Raw genomic sequence first — 25,859 nt, 5'->3', positions numbered from 1 at the left:
ATCTCGGTTGCGCTCTCATCATGGAGCGCGGCGCTCTGAATGAACCAGCCGAACGTAAACCGAACCGCGAGGGTGCTCTGCAGAGCGCTCGAAGTCGACGAGTCTAGTGTATACCATTAGAAAGATGGAATTTAATAAACAATGCAACAAGAACGTCTGAACCAACATGACGATTAGACACATCCATGTACGATAACCATCATTTCTGTGGCAGCTGGAAGATGGCAGAGCTTGAGTTCCCTCTTTAGCATACTCTGTGGTTTGGGTTCCACACCGCGCAGACTCTGAACGTTGCGTAATCTATTTATGTAATTTCGACGACAAAGCAGAGCGTTGCCAATGAATAGGACGTTGCGCGCGTCCCAAAGAAAGAGCTGCCGCTTGAGAATATGGCGGCGTCTGCTGCAACAGCTGGCTTCTGTTGCAGTGCATCATAAGTCCAAAGCAGATCGAAAGAGTCGCTTAATCGACGAACGACAACGACGACGAAGACGACGGATCACAGTGTCGGCAGGACACGGCCGTCTTCGGACGTGAACCACGTGTATTTTGCGACGAAGCAACCCCAGCGTGAGGAGAAGGGAGGAGACAAAGGAGAGGAAAGACAGGGAGGTTAGCCAGTTAAGTACCGGCTGGCTACCCTGTGCTGGGGAAAGGGGTAAAGGGAATAAAAGGAGAAAGAAGAAGAAAAAAAAAGAAAAAAGAAAGAAAATTCACACAGTAACGCGAAACTACGCGAAACTACGCGCTACAACGTGAACTGCAGCATATACACTATAGAGTGTAGCCGGGTGCAGCTCGCACTTCCGCCGTGACGCGATGATGATATCGCGATGACAAAAGCCAGAGAATCCGGCACTGCTTCCCGCAACAGCTGGCGCCGAAATGAAGACAAGTCGCGAAGCTTTCGTTTGGGCATTCAGTCGATTCCATCTCTCTAGCATAGCGCAACCTTTACTCGGATTAAGTGCAGCGCGAGACGACCGGCATCAGACACCGCGAGTTCATGCTTCCCCAGCACCTCGCCAGCCGAGCGCGAAAGCCGGCGCTCTCTCGGCGCTAAGAGAGCGCGGCATGCAATGCGGAAAGGCTGCGGCCGGGGTTGGTCACCTCGGAGGTCAAGCAAGCGTGGCGCGGCCGCGCTGCTGTTGTGCCGCGCGTATGTACCGACCGAGCCGGAGGCTTCTCCTTCTTCTTGGTGCTTCCTGCGCGGCTCGCCCGAGCGGGGCGTCGATTAAACGCGGAAGGCATGCGTGCTGCTATCGGGCCGACCATCTCTTTTCGGCGGGCCACCGCCGAGCGAACAGCAGCAGCAAGCAAGCAGGCCCGCAAAACGCGATGCATGTAATGCTGCCCGCACGTTTCGCTCTGATCGAAACGCCGAAAATGGCCCGTTGATTTCCTCGCTCGCGCGCCGCCTCTGCAAAGAGAGAGAGAGAGGGAGAGGGAGAGGGAGGTTCGCGCGTGGATGGGTATGGGGAGGAGCGCCGGAAAACTGAAAGTATAGCTGTTTTCTTGTTCTGCAAACTCAAACTGAGCGCGTTGTTCGAGGCGTACGGGCGCCATAGTTTGTAGCCTGTAGCATGTACGGGCCTTTGTTGAGCCTTCCGTTGCCGCAAGAGGTATACGCTTGGATGGAAGCTGCGGGCCAAGCGTGACGTCACTGCGGTGCGCGCGGCGCGAACAGCCGCAGTTCGCGTCTTGGTTGGCGGAGGAAGGCTCGTGCACTTCTGCAGAAGACGCCGAGCGGTCCGTTTGCCTTCTCGTGTTAGTCAGAAGCACAAGTCGGAAAGAGAAAACAAAAAAACAAAAACGAGACGGAATGTCGGAAAACACGAAGAGAGAGGTCGGCATTCCCTAGTCACTGATCCGATATCCTTGCCTCCGGATGAATGAGAGTTTCCGCCGCCCCTTCTGAACTCCCGCTATCGGCTTTTGTGTCATTGTACTTCGTGTCTTGTGGACTTCAGCGTACCCCGACAGCTTGCCGCTATACGAGGAGATTGAACGAAGCACGAAGACCAGCAAAACGAGGGGAAGGCGAACGCGAAGCATGCTTCTCTGGCAGACATACATTTGCATTTGCGTCGACGTCCTAAGGTGACTTATCCATAATGTTGCGAAAAAAGCCTGCCACTCGATTTTTGGGCTATTCCGCACTATATCAACTTTCCTCTTTCTGTAGGCAGTCGACGCGATCTACAGGCTACGATGTAAAAACGCCGCCTTCGGATAACAGCTATATGTGGCCATCCGCAAGGACCAATAAGAAGAGACCCCTAGAGAGGCTCTGTTTAAACAGGAAAACCACGTGGTCGTCATATCTCTGGAGTGCCTCAAAACCGTTAAACGAACCATCCATGGCAACAGACAGAAGAGCGCAGCTGTTCAATGCCTGAAACCGGCGCAGAGTCTCGATCGGAAGAGCTCAAAAATTTGTCCTGGGAGTTAGAGCAGAGAAGTCACGAAGTTCTCTGGTATATGGGGTGAAGTGAAGTGAAGTATGGGTGAACTGAAGAAGTGAGAGGCCTGTAGGCTGTCGCTAGGCTAACCACTCCAAGTATAATTTTTTTAAAGATTTATTTCACTCCCTCTTCGAAGCTCTCTTCGATGAACTCGCAGGACTTATCCTTGGGAGAAACCACGCACAAAGGTTTTCAAGTTACAAACCATGTCGTCCTTCTCTTTTTTGTGTGTGTGTGCGTACGTGCATGCGTGCGTGTGCGTGTGTGTGTGTGTTTGTGTGCGTGCGTGCCTGCGTGCGTGTGCGTGTGTGTGTGCGCGTGTGTGCGTGTGTGTTTGTGTGTGTGTGTGTCAGAGAGAGAGAGAGAGGGGGGGGAACTCAGAACATCACCGAAAATGACCGCGAGAAGGCTTCTCCACGGCTTCTCCCAAGCAGCCAGCTCAGCGCACAGCACAAACCTCGAGCTCCCACCACTGCCTCACCAATGCCCCGGTGCTCACGGGCGCCCAATGCAACCACGGGGGCGCCTTCAGGAAATCTCGGCCCCAATGGCGGCGGCGCGTGAGCGACGTGCTTAGCCGAGGGATCAGAAGAAACAGGAGCTCGCTCGCTCGCCGCAACGCCAACGAATCAGGAGGGGTGGGTCGAGCACGCGGCAGCTGCACCAGCAGCGGCCGGCAAGTGACACCCGGGCTTCTTCGGCGACGCTGCTCATTTAGCAAAGGCGTCACGTCCCGTTCTGCAGTGCGACGCCGGGTCCGCGGGGAGCGTTTCGTGGCGCCAGAGGGCGGCGGCGGCGACGGCGGCGGCAGCAGCAGCAGCAGCTTCGCGGTGTATACGTTCAGCGCCAGCGTCATCGTCCCGACGCTCGTATAGGCCACCGCGTGTGCCGGAATAGCTATTGCCCCCCCCCCCCCCTCCCGCCCTGGCGTTTCCTACACGGGAGCGTTGTGTGCCGCGCGCTTCTCCCATCTCGCGGATACGCGACGTGGGAATATGATTACGCCGTCCTTGTTGGGGCCGCTCGTCATTCGGACCCGTCTCTTGTTGCGTGCTGAACCGCCCGCCGCGTCCTTCGCCTCCTCCACGCAACAATTTCCTTCTCTCCTCAGCTTCGAACGTATACGCACTAACACACGCCGCCTCTTCCCGTACAGGACTCACACGCGTACGAGCACGCCGCACGTAACCGCCAGAGCACGCACTGTTTCGGTGGCGGCGCGAATGTATACGGCGTCGTCTTTATTTTGCCGCGTTTCCTTTGCTTCCTTTCGGGGCTTCCAGTCTCGTCTCGTATTCCGCGCGTGGTGGAAGGCGGGGAATCGCGAACCCTCGTTGTCTCTTCTTGCGCGCGCAACCACCTCACACACGCGAAGGAAAACGACCCGGTGTCGCGGACAGCGCTTCCAACCGCTTGGGCGCCCGTGTAGTACAGGACGTACGTGCTGCCCCCCAGAACACCGCAGAACACGACGAAGATGGCGAGACGCCGCCCTTCTTCTCTCCTCGGCTTCTCTCTTCGCTATGCCACGCTGCACGCGCGCGCGTGGGTCAAGTATTCGGCGCGACTGGAATAAGGGGAGGCTGCGCGTGACCAAGGGCGTCCTGCTCGCTTGTGTTCGGCGCTCGAGACGTGCGTGCATCATCACTCTTGTGCTTTTTCCCGTATATGAAACGGGCCGTAGACGCACGCGGCTGCATCGATGGCGCGAGCGCGCGGTTGAACGGGTTTCGTGGATAGGGCACATGCGGATCGCATCTTAATGACTACGTGAGATGGGACGCGAGTGGATGACAAAGTCGTGCCTGTGGGGCTTGAAGTAGAAGATCGCCACCCCGTTCGCGCCGTCTTCGCCGGTCGACGTGCGGGGTAAATCGAGTGAAACGGCGCAGTAACTGCAGGATAGAGAACGAAGGACGCGATGGAACGAATGCCTTGAGGGTCGACGTCACGAAACTTTATTTCCACGCTAGTATAGAACTGGAAACTACGGTAATGTAGGTCTCAGTGGTGCGTCCCACTCGTACGTCTAACACTGAGACTATACTTACCAAAGTTGGCCCGACAACGGCCCAGTTTGTAGTGTGTTTTGACTAACGTAGAGCCTCTGTCCAAAGAAAAGATGCCACAGGAACCACGTTTGTTACTGAGGTCAGACTACGTCGTGTCGCGCGTGCAGGACTAAGGAGACTTGGACGTACGAGATGAGAGTTCGTCCTGTTTGCTACTCTACAATGGTGTTGAGGGAAAGGGGGAATAGAATAAGCAAAAAATGGAGAATGAACACTGTACGTACGCGGCAGGACTCACGACTATAAACGGTCGCTGAAGCCCGTGCACTTCAAGAACTGCACCAGTGGACGCATATCGAGTCCATCTGGTTTCCTGAGAACAGCCAGGAGCATGCGGGCAAACCAGCCTGGCAACCATGTGCGCTAATTCGTGCAAAAATTCCAAAAGCAACTATTTCAAATCCTACATGAAAGAACTCATGTACCCGCTAATTCAGTAGCAAGTGGTGTGGTAACCCATCGAAACATTTTAATGGATGAGTGGAGGGCAGGCGCAGTACGTTACCCGTTGTGTTGCACACAATCCATAGAAGGGAAGCAGCTACATGTAAATGTGCACGTTAAAGTGAAATCGTTCACGTTAGTACAATCATGGCCATCATCAATATTCCCCACACTCCTTCTCTTGTGTAGCACTGTATCGGAATCACAAATGCATAAACTTCGTAGAAGTATAAAACGAAAGTCGTTTATTTTTATCACAGCCGAAACAGAGGCAATGCTCTTATGTCGCAGATGAGTTGCATTGCCGAATGGCATAAAATAAAAACATCGGCTGCAATCGGTACCACGCATTCCTCCTGAAGTCATTGGCATTACGAAACGCCTTTTGCTCTACTCATTTCGACAGATTGCGTTCGCAAATCAGATTACCCTATCTCTCGTTTGTTCGGCGCTGCTCGCAAAGCACCGAATGACATACCCCCATCGCTCCCATCAGGGCGTATCGAAAATCATCATTTAAAGAGAGACCTCACAGCGTTAACATTAAATAGTGTAACATCGTTATTTAAACGACGCCGCCTGTGTAATTATCCGTCTTCCCCATTGTTGCGGGGAAAGAAAAAAATAAAAAGAGAAAACGAAAAGCAAAAACCAGTAGAACGCGTCGCCCGCGCGTAGGCTAACAAATTGAAACGCTCGTAATCCGCGAGTATCCCCATGGCCGCCTTCATGTCGCAATTAAAGCTCGGCTCAACGGCCACATTCCGTTAATACCTCCCCGCGCACGTCTCTTCATAACCCAATCAGCGGCAGGGCGCGCAGACACAAAGCCATCGTCGGCTTCTCACACTGTGTGCACGCGTTTCGCTCTCCCCGCTGCTGCTGCTGCTGCCGTCATTGGCGTTTATGTCGCGCTCTTTCTTTATCACGCTATAATGTGCCGCCGCGGCACATACACCAGCGCCGTATAGTGGTTCCATTCCTTCTGCAATCTCAAACAACCAACGCCGATGAAATAACAATGTTGAAAAAAAAAAATGAGAAGGTATCCCTAAAACGGCTCAGTTGGATGAAAATTAATCACCATTTCCCAGGGCGGCGCCCGTGGCTGAGTGTTCTAGGTTATTATTATTTTTTCGTTTTGTGCTTAAACATAGTTTTCCGCCCCTTCCTTGTTCCCTAAGCCCGCACATACCTTAGTGTTTTTTTTTTTTTGTCGCCTTTATTTGCATCTTTGTGTCTCTACGCTAGGGCGTTACGGGTCTCGAACAGCGGAAAATGAGGGTGAGGGGAGGGGGAGAGGGGGAAGAAGTGGAAGAGGAGGGGGGGGGGGGCATATTCCCATATGTAGCCTTCGTTCCTCGGCCTTCCATTCCGCCTCAAGCTCGGCGGCTGGCGCGGTGCCCGCGCCAGCTATGCCGCGCTAATTACGCTGCCGTGGCGGAAAGCCGCTTTTTAAAAATTTAATTGACGGTCCATATCGCGCGCGGCCATTAATTAGGTCGAGTGTGCGCCCGGAATGGTTCCTCGCGCACCGGAGGGCCAGCCCCGTATCCCGTCTCGGGACGACCCCTCGTTTAATGGCGAGCGGGGTTGTATTGGCCAAAGTGCGGACCGACGCACGCACGCACATTTACGCCCGCAGACATTGAAAAAAAGAAAATACTAGAGCGCCGTCCAAACAGGCGCACGAACAGACGCACACGTGTACGCATTCGCTGCACCACGTGAAACTCTGTGACGGCGTCCACTGTCAATGCAGTATTATATGTGCGTGCGCGCGTGTCTGTGTGCGTACGCGCGCGCACCCAAATTATGCCCCTGATCCCAGCCGGGGCGGGACAAAACGGCCCTGTCGTGATCTACGAGTGCTCACAGGGACTGGCGACGGCCATTATGCGTGTCCGCTCGGGGGGACTCGCGAGTGCGCGCATATGGGACGTCCGAGACATACCGGGTACGCACGCACTGCGCGTAGTACGTATATACGCTTCGGCGCATAGTGTATGTAGTACTACGTGTCGTATATACGAGTATCGTGCTCGGGCATCGTCAGGGGCGTCGATTAGCTCGGTACGATTGGCGAGGAGTAACGAGAGCGGTGGTATAGACGGAAGGGGGTGGCTTTAAAAAAGGATGGAGCCCTGTGCTGTCCCGCTCATCTTCGCCCTAATAACGCTCGCTAATATAACTCCAATAGCCCTCGCCATGGCCACGTATAACATCGTCAGCGTCCTGCGCCGCATGGCTTGGTGGGACCGGCAGGGCGTCCGCCGACGAGTCTCTTCCCTCCTGTCCTTCAACAAAATTTCAAAAGCCATCACCGACCGTGCCTTAGTGTCCCCTAATACATGACGTCAGCGAAACAATAAAGTAAAGCGCTATGTGGCAATACCTTGTGTCAGGATACTGGAACCAGCTTCATCTACGGTATATACTCGTAGATACTTTTCGACAACCAATGGTATGCACTGTAAAAATGTTTACACCGTTCAGGGTGTTTCCTTCCAGCACTGGTAACCCCTTTACCATTAGGGCCGTACAAAAACTTACAGGGGCCGACCACGGAGCTCTGACTAGACGTGCGATGACAAAAGACGTAGTTGAAAACTATGCAATCATTCCGATAGCCTTGGGCGCACAAATATATCCGACAGGAGAGTGTCGTATCTCTACTTGTGAAATTCTCTTGTCGCATATTTCTGTGTGCCCAAGAATGCTGAGAGTGTCCCGAAATTTAGGTTGAAATACATTTGCCGATCTATCGACATCTTTTCCACGATAGGTTTCTTAGGTACTGAGGTACAACATAACCATGAACACCGATGAATTTCGTGTCATACTTGAGGCACAAATATCGATCTATCAATTGGCTTTCGGCTTGAGGACACGTCTCAAGTACTCCGACGAGCTTCGATTCCAAGTATACCGCGCTCTCTATGAAGGACGTGGTGCCAGCGTACCGCGAACTTCTCACCTTCTTATCACCATTTAATCTTTTTTTTTTCACCTTCCTGAAATCAGGGTATCCCCAGCAGCTTTAGTCTGGTCAACCTCTCTGTCTTCCCTTTATCGCCTTCTCTCTCTCTCTCTCTCTCTCTCATATCCCTGCGCAACTGCGGATAGCGTGTCACTGAAATAAATAAGCCCTCTAGCAACCGGCATAGCTTATGTATCCGTATCATTTTAAAATGCGTCTAAAGTGTCGAGTCGATGCACAAGACAATGCGGACATTCTTATAGCTTTCAAAACTAGACGGGGCTATGCAACGCGCTTGTCATGCCCGAAACATCCTAAAGAGCGGGGGAATAGGCGGGTCGCGTCGCCCATCCGATGCTAACGCGGCGTTGTCATTGTGTTGCCCGGACAGCGCCTTATCCAAAGCTGGTCATGCAGTCAGAACGATGGCATCCTGCCAGACTAATACCTCTTGTCACGACTGTGGCCTCGGTACGAAGAAAGCCCGTCAAGAAGAAAAAAGGCCTCCGAAGGAGACGCAACGCGAGAGGCAGCATTTCAGTCTGCGGCTTGCCGGCGGACATTGATTACACCCATTAGGGCCTCCGCTGTCTTCATCGCTGATGTCCATCGGAAGAAACAGTGTTTTCGATCAGTGGCCCGGCCTGTAGCTCCGGCGGTAGCGCATGCCAGAGGTTAACGCGCGCCAGGCCGCATCTTCTTCCCGCCCCTCGATATGCTATGTGACAGGCAAAAATTATTTTAGCAAATCAGCGGTTGTCCGAAGTACACGGCCGCTGCATAGCTACCCGCTCGAAGACCGGTTGATGCGTGGACGCCTCTCCGATGGACGCTCTCGATTATCCGGGGCATACGGCCGCTGAGAGCTTGTTTGGCGATGCCCAAATGAGTGCCCGTTGTTGTATAGGCATACGAAGGACAAGACGCCGCTTGGGACCCGCCTCCCGTGGCGCGGATGTATTCTTAGCCTTCCCAAGGGGCACGTCATCATCGGTTGTCCTTCCGTAGGAATGAAGTGCGCCGGCACTACGCCTATAGCGGTGCTTCGATAGAGACATGCGCGTCTCGATAGCAGCGCCCATGCATACTGACGAAACGTAAAAGCGCGCACGAAGAAGCTTCCGGCACCCTACTCCGTGTTTAGGCACTGCAATAGACTGCGACCGCTTCCGGCTTTGCGTTTGGGAGGCGATGCCGGCCGCGGCAATGGGACGCCCGTCGGGTCAGCATCACGCAAAGCATGGCGCTGCCGGTGGTTGTCCCGTGACTTTACTATTTACGATAGCGTATGTAGTCAGCGAGCACTGTGACGTGCTGGCAAGGCTGTCGAGAACAGGGCGTTCCAATCTGAAGGGGAAAAAAAAATGCCGTGGTAAGTTCGGTTAGCGCAAACGAACGAAGATAACGGTACAACCAAAGGTAGACTGCACTCTATCGTACTAGCAATTAGCACGGACGCGAATTTACTCTGACATGAAAAAGAAAAGCAAGAAAATGGAAAGTTTGGTCGCGGCTCCTGAGAACCAACGGCTGTGCCGAAATAGTGACAACAGAATGCGCTAATAAAGTTTGTGTTTTCTGAGCGAAATTGACCAGACCTAGAGGAACGATACAATCTTGCAGCTCCGCTTTCCGCAGGATCGTCGGGTTCATGGCACGAAAATGCAGACGTACAAAAACACGAGCACTAGATGGACGAAACGCACAGCACCATATCATGCGTTTGTGTGTGCCCAGCTTCCTGTCGTTCAAAGATCCGTCCGACGTTGCGATCTCGCGGCTCTGATCCATAATATCACACGTAATCAAGCATGATTCGCGGAGAACAGCGGCCGCCTCACAGTCGTTCGTGCTATAGTATAGTGAGGCTTAGTTAGCGAGCTTAGGGTACCAACGTGTTCCGTGTCCATGACATTACAGTCGCACGTCTTTCTTTTTATTATTCCGATACGCTATGTGGCTACAACGTGACGACATGTCATCGCACAGAAGCCATATATGGCCGGATGTCAGCGACTGATCCGCAATCTGCGCTCGTCGTTTGGGAAGGGTTTTCTGCGGAAGCGTTCCGCTAACAGAACGGTCCAGAAGACGGCAAATAAACAGGCTAATACAGCCGTATAGACAAATTATCAATCTCTGACACCAGCGCGTCGCGATCACTTGTCTCCCCGCTTCCGGAGAAACAAGACGGAGCCGGGCACTTCGTTTCCGCGGTCAACGCCCTCCCGGCGGCGCGACAACCGCGCAACAAATCCAACAGGCAACGGCCGTTTGCCCCGCAAACACGTAAGCGTGGCTAAGTGAAAAGAAAAGAGCGCCGGCACGGGGAGCGACGATTACACGAGAGAAAGGAAGGCCCGCGAAAAAAAAAAAAAGAAGAGATAGCAGGACAGCCCGCGGCTCGCTTGTAGGGAAAACAAACTCTGCTGCGCCGAAACACCCGGGTTGCGAATGATTCCGATTTGGCGAGGGCCTCGGCCGTCTCGGTGCGTCTTTGGCAGGGAAGCCGCGCCTCGTCTCAAACCGGCAATTATTCATTCGACGCTCTGGTTCTCCCGAGGACTTCGTCGCGCCCACCGGGCTCCTCGCAATGAGCGGTACCGTCGCTCAGTTTTGCTGTGGCCGAGCGGCGGACCTGTCACCCCGGAGGAGAAGCCGCGTGTAGACACGACGCCTGTGTACAGTGCTGCGGACGGCGTTGTCTGTGATCTCGACGCAATTACGTACAGCGCTGTCCAAAGCCGAGCAGCTCGGGAGCAGCGAGTAGTCGGCCCGCGTTTATTTGCGCGGCGATGGAGCGGGCAACCGCCCCATGATTGCGCGTTTTGGCTGCAGGCACGGGTGAGCCTCAAGCCCGTGTGGTGACCGAAGGCTTGCTTGCGCCCCCGGTGTGTCAAAGTCTATGTACTTTGCGTGAGACGGATGCGCTGGGAATAACCCGCAGTCAAGGCGCTCGTGGCGCGCCGCTGTAACACCGCTTAATTACGTCCGGGAATATCGTGAGAGAACAGTTACGACCAACAATGCTGCTGGGCACAGCCGTGCCACTGTGTCTGGTCTGAACGAGAGGAAAGGGGGTTAGCCGAGGGGCCCGATATTTATTAATCATATGGCTTCTTATGACGTGTCTGATCTGCGTAGTCATATACCCCAGTCACACGGGCACTTTCAAAGTCCTTTGAACCAAAGATCCTTTACTTCAAGGGAGAATGCGCGCTGTCACACAGGCACAGCAAAGGAGCCTTACTGGAAGGGAGCTTTGAGTCGAAGGAGTGCGCGTACGTCCTTTGAAACCTCAAGGGAATACTCTCGAGCCTAGAGGGCGTCCGACAGCAGAAAAAAAAGATATCCAAAAATATGGAAGTTCAATTTTTACGTCTTCAGAACAAGCTTGTAAGTACGAAATACTATTACTAAGGTACTAAACACTTTCGGGACACCCGCAATCTCCATCATGAAGCCGCCGGTACAGCAGCGACGGCACGGCCTGTCGTCAGCAGCGACATCGACACGATCGACACAAACACGGGACACGGGTGCCATGTGCGATTTGGTTCTTTGGCGAGCGGCTGCGAGGCATTTCAAGTCTCCTCGGCTTTTTTCTGCGCGTCTTCCCTCGTCACTTTTGTTTATTAGTTCTGTATTTTACCTCGTTTACGCGCACCAACCGCTGCCTAGCCACAAGAAATGAGCGCCTCCGACTCCTCGCAAACGGCAACCCAACAGACGGCCCCGCCGCAACCACGAACAACGTGGGGCGAACGGGAGACATGGGCTCTGATAAGTCTTTGGGAGGAAAATCTCGACCACCTGAGAGGAGAGCGGAGGAACGCTAGGATATATGATCGCATTGTGCAAGGACTCGCCAGGCTAGAAATTATCCGGACGAGGAAGCAGGTTCAAAGCAAGATCGACAACCTCACCCAAATGTACAGGTAAGCCTTAATATTATGTGCTGCACATTGGCAGAAACAGCGTTGGCACTTAATTTCCATTCATTTAAGGCTAGTACACTGATGTCGTGAGATGTGTGTGTGGGTTCATGCGCATGTTTTCGTCGATCGGCCGTGGTTCATTCAACGGGTGACTGCATTGTTTTATTTCTTTGTCTTTTTGTATTTGGTGAAGATGCACATGATATGCCCGCCGAATTGAAACGTTAGACGCAACAGCTGAATTCCCTCACACGAGCATTACCGCAGCGTCCGTTTCAGATCCATATGTGCTCTGCTTGTCTTTCAAAAAAAAAAAAAAAGGAGCGGCTGGGAGCGTAAAGTTAAGTGTGTAGTGTGAACTGTAGTGTGATTTGATGGAACATTAAATTCCCTAAAGTATTCACTCCCTGTTACCAAGACAGCTAACCATGTCTACTGGATGGTGCAAAATTCGCTGGCCTGCTCAGTGACAGTGAAAATTGTTCAAACAGCAGTGCGTGCATGCATGTTAACTTTGAGGGTTGCACAAATGCTAGTTATGTCATGCTTAATCGAGGTCACTGGCACACGGCCACTGTTTATTTTGAAAGTATAGCGCTAAAGCACATACTGTAATTTTGTTCCTGCATGAAGTGTGCTTACTATGCCTATCGATTTTGCCTAGTTCATGCAATGGCACTTATGCTGTTCACCGACCTTTCCAGAAGTTGGGCAAAGAAACGCACAACAGGCTCTGCACCTGTGCCATGGATGTATTTCAATGAAATACATCGCTTTCTTGGAACACTGCCAGCGAATGACCAGTCGCTGGTAGAAGAAAGTGCAGCGCACTCAGATGCCACAGTTGAACAGGCAAGTTTGTCATGATAAACCTGTACAAATGCATGCTCATAATAGTGCATGAAGCAGACTCAGCATGACGTGCTTTTAAATGCATAAGAATGTAGAAGTCAGTACAGCTTCGGATAGGTATGGCTGAAAACGCAAACAAAACAAATTGCCAATTGAGGCAGGACAAGTGCTCCCGAAAATTTTTTATTCAGAAGAATGAAAATTGTATACATAAACTGAATGACAACGAGGTGACAGAAGAGCATGGAAAGCAACATGATATAAAGGCATGATTCAAGTGCAGTTTAATGACGCTGTTGAATTGTTTACACACATCAAGCTTAATTAAAATGCTTCAGCAATTTCCCTTGCTCTCGTCGTACCTTTATTACAATAAAGAACTGATGTGCACTCAAGCTGTAACAACGCCACATATCAAGCAATGTACCTACATATGCAGACAAGAATGCCCTCTAAAGCATTGCAATGTGCATGCAAGTATATAATGAGGTAGTGCCCCATCTTCTCATGTATAGCGCTACAAATCGCATGCTTTCTGGTAAAACTGGATGCAGAAAGGGTGCAACAGGAAGTTTTTTGGTGTCGTCAACACTAGATCCACAATGTAAAAAATGCCTATAGAAGACAAGTGTATGGTTTTGATAATCAGGTGTGATGTGGCAGCCTTAATGAGCTAAGTAGGATGCTACTAAATCAAGTTTCACTGTTGTGTATGTGTGCTTAAGATACAATTCTTTTCACCCTTCAGTTGATCAGTAGCATGGAGCATGGCTACGAATCGCCAAACAACGAGGATGAATGGGAGCTGGAGCCATCAGAAGCTGTCCCCACAGCAGAACTAGCAGATGAGGCACCATCACAGAGAAGTCGTACCACAAATGAAAACCAGCGTCGTTCTCGAAAGAGAAAGCTCACAAGCACAAGCGAGTTTCAGCGAGACCTGCTTAACGAGCAACGCCTGCTTCGGCAGGCATTGGAATCTGCGACCAAAGAAGACCGGGTGCTCAGAGAGCGTCAAATAAATGCTCAAGAACGACTTGTAGGACTGCTGGAGCAGTATTTCAATAAAGATTGACGGGAGGTCGCGTCCCGCATTTGTTGTAACCTATTAGTCATTTCATCCTTGTACCTAATGTAATAATGGGATTTTACGTGCCAAAACCAGTTTCTGATTATGAGGCACTTCCTTGTACCTAGTGAAGAATGAAACTGATGCAGCTGTTGCTCAGCTTACAGCCTCAGGGCTGCAGGTTGTTTGTGCGTGATGTTGGAATTCTTTAGTAGTACAGAAGCATTCTCAATAGATGTTTTCTATTGTGAACATACATGCAGGGTTTCTCCGGAAAGTAGTAGTACTGAACTAAAAAAAAAATGTATTTACAATTTTGACACATCGACTTAATACTCAGCAAAATATGCCCGGTCTGCATCAACGCAGCATTTTCAGCGACTTCGCCAATCACTGAAGGCGCACTGGAACGCAGAAACTGAAATGCTCTTCAGCTTCCTCTTTACACCCCCCCCCCCTCTTGCTCTCTTCCCTCCTGAAACAATTTGTGCCACTCAAACGCACTTAATTATGCAATGGGTCTCACTCGCAGTTATCCAGTTTGATGCAAAACTTCACTACGTAACGCTGCTCTAACAGACAATTCATTCTGCAGATGACGATGCACTTTTAAAGTGGTTCAGCTTAAACTCTACCTACACTTTCTGAAGGCTTGCAGACGACTGGCGCAACCGTAGCTAAGACCCCCACCACCCAACCAATGCAATAACATCTTGCTCCTTCACCTCGTTGTGGTGGGAAAGAAATCGGTGCTACTACTTCCCAGACAAACCTTGTATATTGTGAATATGCAAAGTGCCAGCATCAGCTGGCGCACATCAGCAACGCACATATACAAAAGGGACCAGAAAACATGTTTTCAATCAGTCCAGTCTCCTGTCATATTAATACAGAACTGCTGCTTCATTAAACAAAAATGGCAGTTGAATAAATGGGGTAAGACGTAATTGTTTGTCGGATCTATTGGCTGTGCTGTAGCAGAGCCGCCACCTGCTACCCACTATGTTTACATGTGCTAGTAGAGCTTAAAGGTGATCTGTGTTGTAGTGCAGTCTGCCTATAAATGCTGGTTTGCACTTTTGCAGTGTGTAAAAAACATCTGGTCTTGCACTGTTATTGCATTGTAAGGTCAGTGACTGAACAGTGTAATATAAGTCATTCAGCTTTCAAATTAATTTTCCTACTTTCTCTGCTACAAAAGAAAAAAGTATTGTATGAGGATCATGATCGTGTGTGACATACCAGTTGCTAGATGCAAGAGACATAACGGGGAGCTGTTCAGCAGCTCCTATAATTGGCTATTTACTGTGGAATTGTTAGTTTGACTGAAGGTAACAGCTATTATGAGCCTAGGGAAAATGTTGATAAAAGGCCTGCAAAATATTTGATACTATTTCGCATCACTGTGATGCACATAATCATGCAGGCAACTTTGTTGTTTCTGTGATAAAGATAACTTGTGAAGCAACATGATGACCCCACTAACATGCTGTTATTCAGTGATGTAGCTATTTTGGCTTAGAAACTGCTTTTCTATTTCACAGAGAATTCAAAGGGGGAAACAAAAACGTGGATGTGTATGCGTACAAGTGGACAATGAAGAGCAGCGCAGCAAACTGAACACAGCCCTACATCACAAACTCTGGTGGCCTTCACGCTCGCGGTAATATTCAACGAGGGCTCCTCGAACATCTGGTCCGCTTCCAACTTGCACATCTGTAGAATGTTCAGGTTGCACATACACCATACTTTCAATATCAGACTCTTGCAGCCACTGCTGTGAAAGAGAGTCTGAAAAGTGTTCACATATGTTGTGGAGCACACAACAGGCCCTTATGATCATTGGCACATTCGTAATGTCGGCGTCCATTTTCTTCAGAACCAGCCTAAATCGAGCTTTGAGCCTCCCGAACGCGTTTTCAACAATCCTTCGGGACCTTGATAAATTATAGTTGTACGACCTGTGCCGATCGTTCTCTCCAAAGCTCTTGAAGGGTTTCACCAGGTTAGAAGTCAGCGGAAACGCCTGGTCGCACAGGATCAACGGTGGTACCACAACTCCGCTGATTGTTGCTGTTGGGGCTTGGAACAAGGGTCCCTCAACCATATCGGCCAATACTGACTGGCGGTACACATACGCATCGTGACAGCGCCCTGGTGAACCGACGTTCACGTACCTGAACCGGTACTTATGGTCGACCAGGGCGAGCAATATGATGCTGTACCTGCAAAGAACAACGTCATAACTGTTAAGTTACATAGCACAAGAAAATAAAAAGCAACGAATTACGCTTACACAGGTCATAGTGCACCACTAAGAACGAGCGTTATGACTGGTGAAATGTCGAAACGCGCAGCAAGCGTAGCATTCATCTTTTAATTGCTTTGAAAACATTTAACGAAGGCAATGTTAAATGTTAATCCTTCAATTTGGTGAAACGTTTTCATCAACTACAGTCATAATTATTCATCACGTCAACGACAACAAAACGACCCAGAGAGAGATACTTACCAGCCTTTGTAGTTGTAGTAATCACTTGCGTGCTCCTTTGGCGGTGATACTGGTATGTGGCAGCCGTCCAGGGCCCCGACGCCTTGCGGAAAGTCGCACACTGCCTGAAATTCTTTTATGTGAGCTGGCATGTCGTCCGGTGAAGGCATTTTGACCCATTCCTTCTCGAGGGTGGCCACAACAGTCGCACAAAATTCCCTGTAGATCACGTTCACGGTAGAACGACCAATGCCAAAGATGTCTGCTATTGCCCTGTCCTCCGCGCACGAGCACAGCTTATACAAGCTCACCGCCACACGCTTTTCTAGGGCGACGCACTCGCGCATGTTGGTCGCTTGCCGTTGCATTGCTGGCCGGCAGACGTCCACCAAGTACCTGAACGTCGTTTCCGATACCCGGAAAGACTGCTTGAAATGCCGGCTGCCAAGGTTTGGTAGCGTTTTCTCGAACCATTGTTCATGGCGACGATAGGCCCAGACCCGTCGCTCAACTGCGCGTCGCGATGAAGCGAACGCCGTCAACAGGCAGTTGTTGGCGATGAGACGCCGCCGTATATCGCGCACCCTTTTGCTTGACGCCTCGACGTCCATTTCTAACGATGCCACTGCAGCAATCGCCAGTGCTATTTCATACTTTTTTCGCGCATCTTCAGCGTCGGAGCTCATCTTCACAATCGTTGCTTTGAAAACAGGCGAGAACACTAACCTAACGAACTGACGCAAGGGCAACTACGACGAATCGACGCCAACATGGCCAACATGCGGTACACGAAGCGGCACACATGGTGGCCATCATTACAATAAATACGTCTGTATTTGGTAAAGTAATGCCTTAACTGCGCGTGCATTTTGTTTTGATGTTTCTATGTATTAGAAAAAATAAATATTGCTGAAAAAATAAATATAAATTTATTATAAGACGCATTTGAGCCATATTTTTTTATTACTTACGAGGCGATGGCAGCGCTAAGGATACGTTGCGGTTTCTGTTAAAAGCTTCAACGGAGACCATCTGGAGACCGTGTAGCACCGACACTTCTCCCTTGAACTAATGGGCCTTTGAAAGCTCAATGCTCCTTAACCTCAAAGGACTTCGAAAGTGCCCGTGTGACTGGGGTATTAGTTAGGTCGGCGCCAGGTCGTTGTGGCGTTTGCGCGGTTTTGATTAAATAATCGAAAATCTCGTTACTTTATCCGCGCTTTGGCGAACAGATACAGGGGCCTCGCATCTGACCTCGACAAGCTCCACTACCGTCCTCTTTCTGCTTGCAGAAATCAAGGCCCTGGCTTCGATAAATGCTGACGAAATAGGGGCCGGATTTCCAAAGCTTTTTTCGTTCGTAAGGGCTGCTTGCCATTCGATAATTATTTGTCCGACATCGCCATTGACTGGCATGTGTTTTTTTTTCTTTTTTTTACGAACAGGTATAGCGCAAGAACTATGTTGCGAATACAACACCGGGCTTCCTAAGTCCTACTCCGTTTTAGTTAAGGCAATAGGCTAAGCTGAAGGACTGCGACTACAAATCTACGCAACGCACCTCTTTCCTTCTACCGTTGTCTTTTCATTCTTATGTTCTCCTGCTCCTGCGTAGCGTAATAAACCGCATCACTTCTCGGGTTAACCTCCGCCCCCTTTCTTCCAGCTAGTTCCCCCCTCTCTCTATCTCTCTCTCTCTATGAGACTGCTGCGTTCATTTGGCCGGTGTTAAGTACCTGCAGCGCCCGGCTTTGCTACGCAGACCATCATCTGAATATTGGGTTCATCAACGCGCTTCGACACGAACCTACGAACGAGCCCGCATCATCGCAATTAGGCTGGACCCTAAGGCCGTCTGTCGTTATGGCAGCTTTGTCCTAGCCCACCGTTATATGTAGCACAGACACCTCACCTACGCCGCTTACGCGTATACAATCCGCTAACTACAAACATAACGCGCAAAAAGGGCGTCGTCTTGTGTGGCCGCCCCGGTTGGCGTCATCAAACCGCCCGCGTTACGCTTCACTTCCTCTAAGCTGGCGACTTCTCCTCCAAGCGGCACGACCGAGCGGCCCTCATCAGAGCAGGGAGAGCGATCACGCGGCGGCCGCTTCTGGAAGTCATAAGCGACCACCTTGCACCGAACAAAGATCGCCGAGCGCATTACGGGAGCCTGGCCGTTTCGGCGACCGGTCGACTGCCGGCAGCTCGAAGGCCGCGAGCCGAGCAAGCGCAAACAGACAAGCGCGCCGTGCCAACCACTCCCCATTTTCCGCTCACCCCAGCCCCCCAATCCGCCCACCCCGCGGTCCGCGTGCGATGAAACGCTCTCCGGTGCGCACGCAAGCCCTGTATTTAGAGAAACCTCGTACGTGTCACTCGTCGCGCGACATTTCGATACGATTGCCTCCTCTTCTCTCTCCGCTCCCGAGACGTCCCCCTTCTTCACGGACCGGGGACGCGTATACGCCGTTCCTCTGGCGGAGGACGGACGGGCGTCCGCGGGGCGCTCACGTTTGTCACGCACGGCGAGGCAACCGATGCACGTCCGAACTGTCTCGATCGGGCTTTCGACTCCCCTCGCCCTTCGCGCACTCCTCCTCCTCCTCCTCCGAAGACGACGACCGTCGGGAGTGGGCAGAGGAGCCACGTTCGATTCCCGTCTCTCCTGTCCGCACCGCTTGCCCTCTCTCGCTGCTCGTCGCGCGACAAGCAGCTTCGGTGCCCGATGCGAAACGATCTTAATGACAGTGCCACCGCCGCCGCCGCTGCCACCGCTGCCGAGGCCGCCGAGTTACGAAACCGGCGAGAAGGACTGGGAATCGAGTGCCTCCGCGGCATCCCCCCTAATTGATGGTTAGGTCTCTGTGAAACGAAGCGACCATAATTGGTAATTCCCGGGCACCAGTGAGAAAGGGAGAGCGGTAAAGAAGCCTCAGAAACAGCGCGCGAGGAGCGTGTCTGTACGTCCGTGTCTGTCTGCGAGAGTGTGTTGGCCACGGGCGTAAGCGCTCACGACCGACGGACAGACGGACCAAAAAAAGCGAAGACCGCTCGAAATGTTTCCCTTTCACTCGCACGCGCGGTCTATCGCTGCTTGCCTTGCTCGCAGCATTGTCGTGGTGAGCCTCCGACCCACGCCGCATGTCATCGTTGTACCCATCATAGGCTATTCTATTCTTCCTTTTTTTATTTCTTTCTTACTTTCTTCGCTTCTGTTTGCCAATCAGCTTTTATGAACCGGCACTGTCGCCGCTGCATAGGCTTCTCTTCCACGTGGGTTGTCTGACATCGCTTGGGTGTGACGGCTGGACTCTCCCTCTTTTATTCACTTGCTCTATCCACACGCCTGTTTCGGGCGTCCTGTGCGCTCTGTAAGCAGCCGTCGGCAAGTTTTGCAGCGGAGTTATCCCTTATGTCGCAGAAAATAAAAATAAGAATGAGACATTCACGCATTACGTTATTTCACCAATGTCAGTCACACAGCGGGAAAGTGCAGCACAACGAAATCGTCCTTTATACGAACCCATAACGAACTAAGACATAGCTCTTAATCGTAGCCATTGAACATTTTTCGTGAGAGTCACAGTGGAATTCGGTGCACCACAGCTGACTTTGCTTAAAGCTCTCAGAGCGGCCAACATGTCTGAACAAGTTCGCTCTTAGGGTTTGACCATTCCTAGATTAGCCAACATGTGAAGCAAGAAACTACTGAATGGGAGCCGTGAGGTACGTCCTTGGTTGAACGCTTTCATAGCGTGCATCGCATATTGGTCGGGGCCGTCCGGTCCTGCTATAGCTTTTATATAGCCCTAAGTTTCGACCTACACTTTGATTGTGACTTTGTCGGGTCCTTCCTCCAGTCCAGCCAAACGAAAGCTTACAGCTATGAACGAGAAATCAGATAACCATGCAGTCAGCTAAAAACGTGAAGAAGAGAAAAAAAACGGACAACCCAACTTCATATTATGTTCAAAATGTTAATTCTAAGATCGTTATTATCAAGAAAGTGCGACGACTTCACACCTGGCGGCAAGCACGAAAGGTCTCCCACATACAGCCTCGCTGCCTCACAGTCACGGAAGGCTCACACATTAGTGCGTCCAGCACAAAGACACGCTTCTCACGCCAACCCCAGCGCTCTTCCTATCAGGCCAGAACACGGAAAGACACCGCCCAAGTATACAATAAATGAATAAGAGTTAAATAAATAAATAAATAAATAAACACTGACTCACCATCCCGGCCCTACGAAAGTGGATGTCCGGCGAAGCTGTTGCAAACCACCACTACAACTGCTGAGGGGGAAATGCAATGCTTTAGTGTAATGGTAGCAATGAGAGTAATGGTAATTTTGGCTGCCCGCCGCCGCTGGTCGTATTGTCGTTTATTTTCCCTTTGCCGCTCCTCGTGTACATGCTGCTCCTCGGGAGTCCTAATAAATATGCGTTGCCTACCCATAGCGGTGCTGCAACAACAATGAAATCAGTTGCTAGGCTGGTTCTTTCACATACGAAGTGGTAGTACGGTAATTTCTCGGATTATAAGGGTTCTGCTTTAAATTTTGTAATGAGAAGAATAGCTAACACTATAACCTACGGCACTTTATTTGCAATCAGCCACAATAGAAGATAAACGATAGACTAAGCGTCCTGGTAGTGCTGCCCATCCGCGGGCTTTCTTTTTTTTGGTTCACAGTAATTACACGCTATTACAACAACAATAACTACAAGACCCCAGTGAACAAGGAGGTCATATTGCGCAAGACAGAGCGCTATGTCAAATCGCGTGTTTTTACGCACTACGGTAAGAATACGCGAACCTTCTATGTACCAGCTGTATTTAACTAGCTTCATGATGACCTCTGCTGTATTAATGGCAAACAGAAAATGCTAAAGAATATTAGAAACTGGTGTGCGTCAACTGTAGTTTTTGTATAAATTGCCTGAAGATTTTCTTGAAACGATGAAATTTGAGGTCTTTTTCTCGTTGCACATAACTCTGTCAGTATGCCTGTACGCATTCCTGTTTGATTGCCCTACGTACAGTGCACAAAGTATGTGTCCCTTTTTTCTTTCAGCTTTTAACACTCATATTTCATTTTTGGCGGATAAACTTGAACTGTATGCGCTTACTCTACCAGCCGCCTGTTCTGCCAAACAAGGCGGATCAGCATAACTGAGTATGTATGTATGTATCCGAATGAATAAATTGTATTGCATGGCAATGTAGTGACGTCAGTCTACACATCACAAGCTGCCGTCGCCGCATCAGCTTGCACAACAGTGATCTTTACCAGGAAACGTATGCGGGGAGCGCTACGTGCTCCGCATTGTTATCAGGAGCACCATATCGTCAATTATGCGCGGTTAGGATGCTTGCTTTGTGCTTGTCGTTTATTGAAACGAATGTTATTCTATATCTTCTATGCCTTATTCCAAAGAATGTACGCTCTTTTCGCTTCACTTTGCTGAGTGCTTGAAGCCTGCTTCTCCTCCACCGCGGGTCGGCCCGGTATTGAACTACCTCCGGGACGGGCCCACAATTCTGCCCACGGACATCGACACTAAAAATGCCGACCAACGACAGGTTAACAGCTTCGCCGGAATGAATGAATGAATGAATGAATGAATGAATGAATGAATGAATGAATGAATGAATGAATGAATGAATGAATGAATGAATCTTATTTCAGAATCAGGGACACTGGGTGGGTAAAGACAAAAAGCCAGGTTAACAGGGCCTAACAGGGTGTGCACCATCACACACTGCCAAACAGGGCAAGCGATAACACAGGACGGGAGAAAGACAAAACTGACGCGAATACAGACGTCAGGCAGCCTTATTCAAAAGAACATTAATCAGCTAACAATGCTTTAAAGGCGAGGCGTTATTATCTGATTCGCGACATTTTCAGTCAGGACACCTGACTTAACTGACACCCGACTTTTCAGTTAAGACACCTGACCAGCGTGGTTCTTCCACGCTGGTCAGTTTTGTTTCGTAAAACTGTGATTGTACCCCAGCACCTCGCACACCTACGGAACAACGGCATCCGATCGACAGCCGGGGGTCTCGGACATTGCAGCGAAGGTCCCCGAGGAGGGAAGATTGATGTCACTTGAACTGAGAAAAAAAAAAAAAACAGAAAGGCTAGGAAGTCGGTGCAAAAAGGAAACGACGTCAGTCGAGCAACAATAGCGAGACAACATCGAACAAGATCTTAAAGCCAACACTGCGAACGATTGATGGCCAACCGACAAGGAAAAGATGGGGAAATAAGAGCTAACCCAGAAAAGTGATCCCTCGTAATAAACACCAGCCGTGCAGAAAGAGAGTTTGCAGTAGTAAAGACAAGGAAGTCGCCAACGAGTGCTGCTGTGGAGTGGCTTGAAACCCCGTTCTTCTATGAATCGTAAAAGAGAGAGAGAGAGAGAGAGAGAGAGAGAGAGAGGGGGGGGGGTGGTACATAGATCACCTTCTTCCTGCCTGGCACAACATTAAGGTCGCCTTTCAGTGGAGCGAAAAGAAACCAAAACTACACATACGTACAACGACGTACAGCTTTTGATCAAATCGTTCCCGTGTACTCCTTGTCGTTGTAATAGGCTCGCGTGTACTCAAGGTACCGGAGGATTGAAGAGTCATTTCTACTACGTCACCTTATTGTCCTTTATTGCTCAATGACAGCCCCTGTCGGGAGCCCGTGAACGCTTTCTATACCGATCGAGGCGCTTTCGCTTAGATGACGCAGCTGCTGCTTGATATCGTCGGCAGCCTCCGTACGTATTGGGGGAAGTTCGCTCTATCTGCCAAACGACTTCGTGTTCTCTGAATCGATTTTTGTCATCAATGTTCCATCCGGAAGAAGAGAATTGGCAGTGCTGCGTCACCAGGAAAACAAAGGGCAGGCTATTATAGATCACGGTTACTGCTGAATTCAGGATGATAGCGGGTCGGCCGGCCATTATTTGCACCAACGCAAGGAATTAGTACTCAACAAACGAACGCAAGAAGCGATCGCGTCGGACACGCGAACAGTTGACGCCAACGTCATACGTCAAAACCTTCTTTCATATTTTTTTTAAATAAATGATAATTCACATAAGTAAAGGCAGAGAGGTCGGCCGGTCCTTTAGCGCGCTATAACCGTCCACTCTGGCATGTGACGGCAAACAGTACAGAAGACTAAAGCATACAGAAGGAACACGCACTCCAAAGCCGCTTTGTGGTATGCATTCCTTCCGTTTGTCTTCGTTTCTTGCGCCATTTGCCACCACAGGCTGCCAGTTTTTGTTCGATTTGTACGTGATTTTTGGGTCTCTTCGTAACAACTTATATTGCTGCGCGATACGACAAAACAAGTTATCTTTATTTGTGTAATCCAACCTCCACATGGCCTGTTAGACAAAGGTATACAATAAATAAATAAATAAATAAATAAATAAATAAATAAATAAATAAATAAATAAATAAATAAATAAATAAATAAATATTTGCGTAGACGTGCGCATACATTGCATATAGTGCGCTGTTGATTGATCGCAGCAAATCCTCGTGTCTCAAACACCTTTGCTTTTGGTGCGCAGCACTTAGTTGCCTATTGTCATTGATCTTCTGCCTTTATCTAGTTTTCATAGCTCTGTTTGCTCCTCCTTCTGCTTTTCATAATCGACCGGGAAGAACGGATTGATTAAGGCTTTGTGTTTTGATCTTTTTTTACGAAGTGTTTTGTGAGCAATATGTCATAGGAAAGTGCATATTTCTTTCTGCATATATATGAGTATATCTATGCATCTTTGTATCTTTATATTGTCGCCGATCAGCGTTAACAAGAGACAACACATTGAGCAAGACGGTGGAACAGCCTTTGCAAAGCCACCGGAACAAAGACGTCTTCTTCGTCTCTGCATTTTCCCAGGTCCACTATACATGGAGTCCGTTAAAGCACTATCCTCATCGTCGTCTACGCGTCTACATACAGCACGCGTCAATATTTCTAGCCTTGAAGTTAATTATGTCTGCCCGTCCAGCAAGTGCAACGATGTGGTCGACAGTATGGACTAAACAAAAAAAAAATATCAATACCACGGCGCAACAAACGTAAAAGATAAAAAAATAACACACAATACAAACAGGGCATAGTGTAAAGCGTTTGCTGCGTTTATTGCTACGGTTATTGCTTCAAGTACGAACCGACTAGCACAAGAAGTTCTGCTAAGATACACGGGTGTATCGACACGACCTTCCCTTTCAACGTCCGCCGTCATGCGCACTGAAAGAGCCCTTATTAGGCGAAGCATTTCACTTTCATTCCTGTAGCGCTCTCCCTAATCCCCCTGAATAGCCACATCGAGTCACTGCACGGTGGTTGAAAACCGAGGCGCACAGGGTGGAGGAGACTTGACATGATCGACCGTGGTAGAAAGAGAAATTTTTCAAGCATGAACCAACCGAAAGTTTGAACGAGGAGACTGGTTGTGGTCAGCTAAGCATGTTCTTAAGTTCGTGCACTGTAGCTGGCCGTGACGCCATGTAATTTGACAGCGTCTCATGCGCTATACTGCACTTCAGAGGAGAGAAAGACAGAATTTTTCAAGTTTTGAGAACTTTTGCGACGCCGAGGAGGCCAAAATGCGAAAGAAAAAAGGTAACCTTGAAATTCGTGACGTCACACTGACATGTCGGGCTGCGATATTGACACGAAATAATGAAAAAAAAAAACAGTTCCATTTCCTCTGTAACAGTAGACGTACTACTGCGAAATTAACGAAAACAGTTTTCAACGGCTGTTTTATCAGTCTAATCTGTTACAGTATTCTCTTTGTTGTTCGTTTAACACGTTGGCTGCAACGGGAGATGTCCCTCGTTCGACCAGTGTTGGCGTGTACAGCCCCATAACGCATGACACCCAACAAGAGCTATCAGATATGGCCTTAAGGCTGGAGTGCTAACGTACCTCCACTTTGAGGCTGTAGTAAACTGCTCCTCGAGTTCTCAGTTTGACTATCCACTGGTGGCATAGAGAGCAACATTCAAGTGCAAGTTTAAGGTTACAGCCAATAACAAGCCAACAGCTGGAAGGCTGAGCGCGACCGCAGCCACGCTTTCATGCATGAAGCCAACAGGGCTCATGAAATCTTGTTTCTTCGCCAAGACAGACACCGAATGAAGCAGTGTGACCACAAATGCCATCCTTCCCGACAGCCCTCTCTCAACTTAAAGGCGTCGTTGAGTCACTTCTTGCTAACCTCACTTAACTAGTGTTCGCAACCACTACACATGCAAAATGCCGTTACTAGCGTCCTTGATGTATCGTTAATACACAAACAAATCAACAACAACAAAAAATTCCAGAAGGATTCGAATGCCTCATTTTACCGCGTGCCATTCGTTGCACAGTACATAAGTTGAGCACGAACTGAATCTGCGTTTCAGGGTTGATCATAATTGATTCGGAAACAACATATACAAAGAACAAAAAAATGGAGACGGCATCCAGGCACGCCGATTCCTCCTACGTATCGCGCATAAGCTTTAATTATAAA

The 25,859-nt window shown here is 49.7% G+C and overlaps 1 protein-coding gene and 1 long non-coding RNA gene across 4 annotated transcripts in view; both read right to left on the bottom strand.

The window, feature by feature from the left end:
- Positions 1-25,859, bottom strand: part of LOC139060085 (uncharacterized) — a 427,207-nt gene that overhangs the window by 1,857 nt on the left and 399,491 nt on the right. The window lies entirely within an intron of this gene.
- Positions 14,757-17,055, bottom strand: LOC139060581 (uncharacterized). The gene is made up of 2 exons (XM_070539728.1): positions 16,333-17,055; positions 14,757-16,045 (listed from the first exon to the last, which is right to left on the bottom strand). Exons 1-2 carry the CDS (start codon positions 16,995-16,997, stop codon positions 15,454-15,456), a joined length of 1,257 nt encoding a protein of 418 aa, XP_070395829.1. The 5' UTR covers positions 16,998-17,055; the 3' UTR covers positions 14,757-15,453.

This window comes from Dermacentor albipictus, chromosome 5, assembly GCF_038994185.2.
Source record: "Dermacentor albipictus isolate Rhodes 1998 colony chromosome 5, USDA_Dalb.pri_finalv2, whole genome shotgun sequence".
NCBI classification, from domain to species: Eukaryota; Metazoa; Arthropoda; class Arachnida; order Ixodida; family Ixodidae; genus Dermacentor; species Dermacentor albipictus.
The sequence above is the reverse complement of the archived record's forward strand: the minus strand, read 5'-3'. Positions and strand labels throughout refer to the sequence as shown.